Source organism: Kryptolebias marmoratus, linkage group LG6, assembly GCF_001649575.2.
Source record: "Kryptolebias marmoratus isolate JLee-2015 linkage group LG6, ASM164957v2, whole genome shotgun sequence".
Taxonomy (NCBI): Eukaryota; Metazoa; Chordata; class Actinopteri; order Cyprinodontiformes; family Rivulidae; genus Kryptolebias; species Kryptolebias marmoratus.
In genome coordinates, this window is record NC_051435.1 from 11,500,749 (window position 1) to 11,506,940 (window position 6,192).

A 6,192-nucleotide genomic window follows, 5' to 3' on the forward strand; every position below is an offset into this window, starting at 1 on the left:
TGAATGTTTATTTCATCTTTTAGGGATGCATTTGAAGGCAGGAAACAGGGCTGATCTAATGAATCTAATTAATTTCAAGCCTTTTTTAAAAAATAATTTATGCTCATTTCGTTGCTGACTCTTTGATGATATTATGACTCTTTTAGAAAACAAAAAAAATGTTAGTTTTATTTATTTTTTTAAACTTTATAGCAAATAGGAAGGTTTTTGTGCAGCTTTGGAGGCGCGCAGGAAAGAAGGGGGAGGTGTATGTGTGTGGGGGGACGGTGTGTGTGTGGGGGAGACGGGAGTAAAGTCGCTAATCTTGAAGCCTCTCCGCATTGACAACTCAGTGATGTACACCTGCAAGCAATTTGTCACTCTTATGCAAAGGCTAAATCTAAGGGAAACGGTGACAAAATGGCAGCTCACCTATTTCTCTCGCTCTTTCTCTCTTTTCTTTTTTTCTCTCCTTTTCCTTTTTGCAGAAGAGAATTTCCTTCAGAGCACTATCTCTTTTGTTAAGGCAAAAAAAAGGGGCAGAGAGATCCTCGTTACAAAAAGAAAATAAAATTGCTCATAATTACCTCAGAGATAGGAAACTGCATTAGAATAAATAAGGGCAAAATTACTGTAATTATGCCGGGTTTGATGGGCTCAACTCGTATAATCAAGGAGAGAATACAGCGAAATAACACTGACCCTCTTGGATGTGCAGCTGCGCCTTTTCTAGGACTATAGGTAGGCAGATTTATGCTGCAGCTCTGCCTCCTTGGTGCTACTTTAATGGGCCCAGACACATAGATGTTCACAAAGGACTGTAAAAGTTATTAATGTGACAATAGAACGAGGATTAAAAGCTGAGGATGGGAGGGAAAAAACGAGGCTGGAGCTTCTCTCTTCTTTAGTTCTTGGCTTATATGTTAAGTAAAAATAATATCAATGCACATTCTAAATGCATTTAGTTTTACAAAATAATTCAATATAACATTCCCGTCGGAAGAGTTTGAACACAAGACGTTTAATTTAAAAAATAATTAAAAAAATCAAAATGCACCTTTTTAATCCTCCGGTTTTGTTATTTATTTATAATCCTATGTGCCATCGTATTATTAGTTGTATTTTTAAGAGTCCGGCATAAAATATGTTCCAATATGGTAAAAAAATACACCTTTTTCAAATGTTCTGGTCCCATCAGATAAACTTTAAAAAATATAGAACCTTTGGTGCGTTTTTCGGCGTCACTTTTACGCACGGAGCTTTCCCCGCGTTTCTTTTAGGGCGCGTAAAACAGGCAGGAAGGTATTCCTTCTGTGCAAACGGAGCACCTTTTTTTTTAATTTTCAAAAATGAAAGTTTCCCTCCACGATAAAGCTAAAAACAAACAAAAAAAAAACACTCTTTGGGGTGCCTCTCTTAAATCAATCGGTTGTTGTGGTTTTGTTTTTGTTAATTTAATCGAACAAATGTTCCCTTCCACTTCACATCCGGTCAGACTTTTTGCAGCACCTGCTTCCTGTGCACCCCTACAGCCACTGCGCACACAAAAACCCATCCGTATTTTGGCAAAAAAATAAAAAAAATGGGACAATCCAACACGTGGAATTATATTTTAGAGAAAACTTATATAAAAATATAAACGATTTGTCCCCAGTTTGATTTAGCAGATCCAAAGACAACCGCGGAATTATTATTATTATTATTAGATCAAAATAAAAATGTCTTGATTCTGTATTTTGCAGAAGTTTGGGCACATCTGTAAGCACTGAGCAGAAACAGCAGAAATCCATGTCTGTCTGATTGTTAAACATGAGGAGCCTCACATGGTGTCTGCTGCAACATGCTTTGTGTCAGCTCGCATTAACCGTGAGGATGGAGAGGAGAGCAAGGGTGGGGGTGGACTGAATCACACACCGGGCTTGGCATAATTTAAATCAGATTTTACTGCTTTTGAAACTTAGCACGTTTTTATGTACATAAACTCCAGAAACAGATAAATTAATTAAAGTGATCAATACAAAAGTAAATCATTTCTATGGTGACTAAAACACATTTGGAGGAGTCGATACACAAACCATAAAAACCCCGTTTCACAGCAGTATACAGCACAAAAAAGACAAAAAAAAAAAAACAAATCCAGAAATTATGTACAAAACACAGTGACAAGTCGGCTGCTCATCCTCAGGATTTTGTTTTCTTCTTTTTTCTAAAGCAGCGAATCGTCTGGCCTTTTATATTTTTTCACAGAACACCGGGGGCACGGCATAAAAAAAAGCTTTAGTGCAGCATCAACAACACAGTGTTGTTCTCTTAAACACGCTTACAAACAGAACACGGGACAGGAAAAAAAAGTCTGAATAATTTAACTTAAATAACAAACACGCGGAAACAACAGAACGGCACGTGGCGCTGCACAGACTCTTCACTGTGGTCCAATAAGATGCTGTAAGTGTGACGGCCCGCGCACCATTTGTGATCAATGATTTGGTTAAAGACTCACTGCTGTGGCCTGATTGGCCTTTAATGATTTCAGGTCATCATCACCTTAAGACTCGACGTCTGGCGCAAACAAACCCGTGTATTCTTCTAAACATGACAGCTCAGCAACTAAACTCTTCACACAAATTAAGAAAATTAAACAGGCATGAAAGGAATCGACAGCAGCCAAAAGAAGGATCCTTTCGCCTTTTGGATTTCCGCTGGACTTGTTGCCCTGGATGCACTGTGCGCCTTTTCCAACACCTTTTCACCTCCTCATCTCCCTCCTCCTCCTCCTTCTCCCCCTGCGTCTTCTCTGGCCGCCATCACCCGGTCTGAGGAGGCCTCCATGTGTCAGCTCGCAGGGTGCGGCGGCAGCAGTCTCCGGTTGTATTGTTGAGCATCGTCAATGCTGAGCCGCGCGCGCGCGCGCTGCTCAGCGGCTGCAGGGCCCCTTCACCATCCCGACACTCCGGTCTCTCTTTCACATGAGCTGCGACTGTTGCATAGACTCTTGGTGCGTGCTTGGATACCACGAGGTGTAGCTGGGAATGTAGGAGCCGGTGGTGCCCACAGAAGCCTTGACGGTGGTCGGCGAGGTCCACACGGGGGCCACCGAGGGGGAGCCGCTCGAAAGTCCACGACCGGTGGCTAAAACGTTGGTGTCGATCGTGCTGCCGCCTTGCTTCATCAGCTTCTTGAATTTGGAGCGTTTATTCTGAAACCAGATTTTCACCTGCAGAGACAAAGGAAATCATTTCGATTAGAAAAAAATGCTGTTTTACGCACAATTTACGCGCGCTTTACGCATGCGGTGTCATCCAAAAAGTATAATAATAATAATAATAATAATAATAATACTGTAAAGGTCCTGCAGTGTGAAGCTATTTGTGAGTTTCTCAGCCTTGCCTGTGTCTGAGTGAGACCCAGCGACGCTGCGAGCTCCGCTCTCTCCGGTAACGCCAAATATTGCGTTTGCTGAAACCTCCTGTTCAAAGCCTGAAGCTGTAAACTCGAATATATAGTCCTTGGTTTTCTGATCTTTTTCCCTTTGCCGTTGAACCGCACCTCCCCGCCTTCCACCACGGTGTTTTTCTCGGCTTCTGGCGCTGATGGAGACAAAGAAGGAAAGAAAGAAAAAAAAAGAAGCGCGTGAGGAGGCAGCTGTAGAAGCGACAGTTCTGCAGCAATGAATGCTTCAACACAAGTTTAACAAGCTGTACTTTAGGTATAATTACCCTTAATTGCATACATTGTTTATAACGTTAAGCAATAAATAATTGACATGCTTAATTCCACATCTGAGGCGTGTTTTTTTTTCTTTTTTTTACCTCACCAAGCAGGGAGTGTTGAAAAAAGCCGAAGAAACACGGGGAAAAAAAGTCAACATACCTGCGTCCTCCAGCCGTGTCTGCGTGAGCCCCGAGCTGTTTTGGTAAGTCTGTACTGTGCTGAGATAGGGACTGGTGGGATGGCTGCCGACCGAGTTCACGTATGGATAACCCAAAGATCTGGGGAACGACGAGGCCGGACTGTAGCTGTCGTGCTGTGTGTGACCTGCAGAATGTAAACAGTGCATGGGGTAGTGTCCGTGAGACATGGAGGAAGGCGACATTTGTTGACTCGGGGGTCCAAACTCCATGAAAACGGCTTTTCCTGAGGCAGGGCTATTAAGACTTTCTGGAATCGTAGTCATTGTCATCTCTTCTGGCGGTTCCCCTCGTCTCGCTTTTGTTGTTTTCCTCCTATGATCTCAGTGAAGGATGGGTCCCAATTTAAGCCGAGCTGATTTTTTCTCTTTCCATTCATAAGAAAATGCAGTTTGTGCCCGTGAAAAGTCCCAGGAGTGATGCTGTGGAGCAAGACAAACTCGCTCAAAGGTTTGAATCTCGGACTCATGAATATTCATCGGAGACTGTCACTGATTGGTCCACTCTCTCCAAGGGAGAAGCCGATTGGTGACGCTGGGGCTGGGTCCGAAGAACCTGGTAAAGTCAAGGAAACCCATAAAACCTCAGATCTCCTTTTGACATGTCAAGATTCACTGTACCGTCACCATTTTTATGTCGATGTTGCGCCTATTCCTGGTAGTTAAAGCAAGTAAAAAAAAAAAAAAAACACAGAGAGAGAGAGAAAAAAAAAAGAAGAAGTGGCATCTAATAGAGTTTAAACAACATTTTCATCCCAGTTCCAGCTGCTTTGTCTGCCGGCCAGTCTGATTAAAGCTTTTTTTTTTTTTTTTTTGATTAAAGCTCCTAATGCGCCATCAGGAGGAAGCCGTGTATTAGCATAACACTGGCGTTCAATTTTCATAAGTAGGTCTGTAATTAGGCATGTATTTAACACGTAGAGCGAGCTGAGGTCTCAGTTCCACCTGGCAGCAGCAGGACGGGGCTTCAGGTAGGCCTTGGGATGACATATCACACCTAAAACATGCAAGGAACCAACTGCAACACTGTCAATATAACCATTAACTGCATTCTCGTTTATTAAAGGGAACTAACAGCCTTTTATTCCCCTCTTGAATTCATTATTTACAACTGAAATGTTTTACAGTAAATGTAGATTTTATATTTAATTTAATTTAATTGTCCGGATGGATGTTTCTCTGCAGATCTGCCTGTTTTGGAAGCTTTGTGCGTGCATTGCAAACTCATTTTCTCAGTGCATGTAAGTGTTTTCTAACAAATCTTCATGCGTGTTATGTGCAATCAATGGAGCTGTTTTGAATTTGTCTGAATTTAAGCTATGACAGGAATAATTAGAACTATTTAAACTGAAGATGGGCAACACTGGAGATAGCTCTTTTTCTGTTTCTTTTTCTTTTTTTTCTCTCTTCAGATTCTTTCAGTTTAACGCTCAGACGTCGACATCATGCAGTCTTAATGTTAATCAACAGATAAAATTAAAGACTTTATATAGGTGTGGAAATAAATGATTGGGGAGGAGGGGGAAGAAATCATTTTAAAAAAAGAGTTACGTGATGGAGATGCAGTAGAAGGAATCCGCTCCATCCGAGGTCAGAGAGCCTCTGCGGGACGCCCCCCTCTCTGAAGGCAGCAGCAGCAAGAATCCAGGGTCTCCTCCTGCTCCTCCTGCTCCTCCTGCTCCCAGGCTCCACGCGCAGCCCGCGGCTCCTCTCGTGTCTGCGCAGAGCGGGAGCCCAGCCGAGCTGCTCCATCATCCGCGGTCCCTCCATCATCTCCACCTGAATAACAAATTAAAGGCAGTTAAATTCCCTCACTGCGATTATCAGCGTAATTGCATAATTGAAGTGGGGGGGTTGGTGNACTGGCAAGTTGCAAAACGCTTTATCCAAAAAAAAAAAAAAAAAAGAAAATGCAAGGCGGCTGACATCACGGCGGTGTTTGTGCGCCACGATGTATTCTGGCTGGCTGGCTGCGGGATTTAAAGATTTCTGTGAAATATTAGGCTATATAGCGAAAGCGCGGTCCCTTGTCCCCCTTAAAATGGGCCAATTTGAAGTGATTTCTCTGGAATTACTTTGGGTCGGGTGAGGGGGGGGGGAATGCCTCAAGATTTTCCTCTATCAACAACGACAATGATAATGGTAGTACAACCAATAATTATCATCTTCCAGAACAGAGGACAGATTTTTTTTTTATGGGTACTTGGTGGGTGCGACTGATAACTGTCATTATTTTCCCACGATTATAGTATCTACAGACGGCTGCGAGCAAAACCATTAACAGAATTGAGGCGGAATTTGGAAGA

The 6,192-nt window shown here is 42.6% G+C and overlaps 1 protein-coding gene across 1 annotated transcript; it reads right to left on the bottom strand.

The window, feature by feature from the left end:
* Positions 1 to 1,369: 1,369 nt before the first annotated feature.
* On the bottom strand, positions 1,370 to 5,723 carry dlx1a (distal-less homeobox 1a). Its single transcript, XM_017424379.3, has 4 exons — positions 5,438 to 5,723; positions 3,850 to 4,442; positions 3,367 to 3,566; positions 1,370 to 3,193 (listed from the first exon to the last, which is right to left on the bottom strand). Exons 2-4 carry the CDS (start codon positions 4,157 to 4,159, stop codon positions 2,942 to 2,944), a joined length of 762 nt encoding a protein of 253 aa, XP_017279868.1. The 5' UTR covers positions 4,160 to 4,442; positions 5,438 to 5,723; the 3' UTR covers positions 1,370 to 2,941.
* Positions 5,724 to 6,192: the final 469 nt, after the last annotated feature.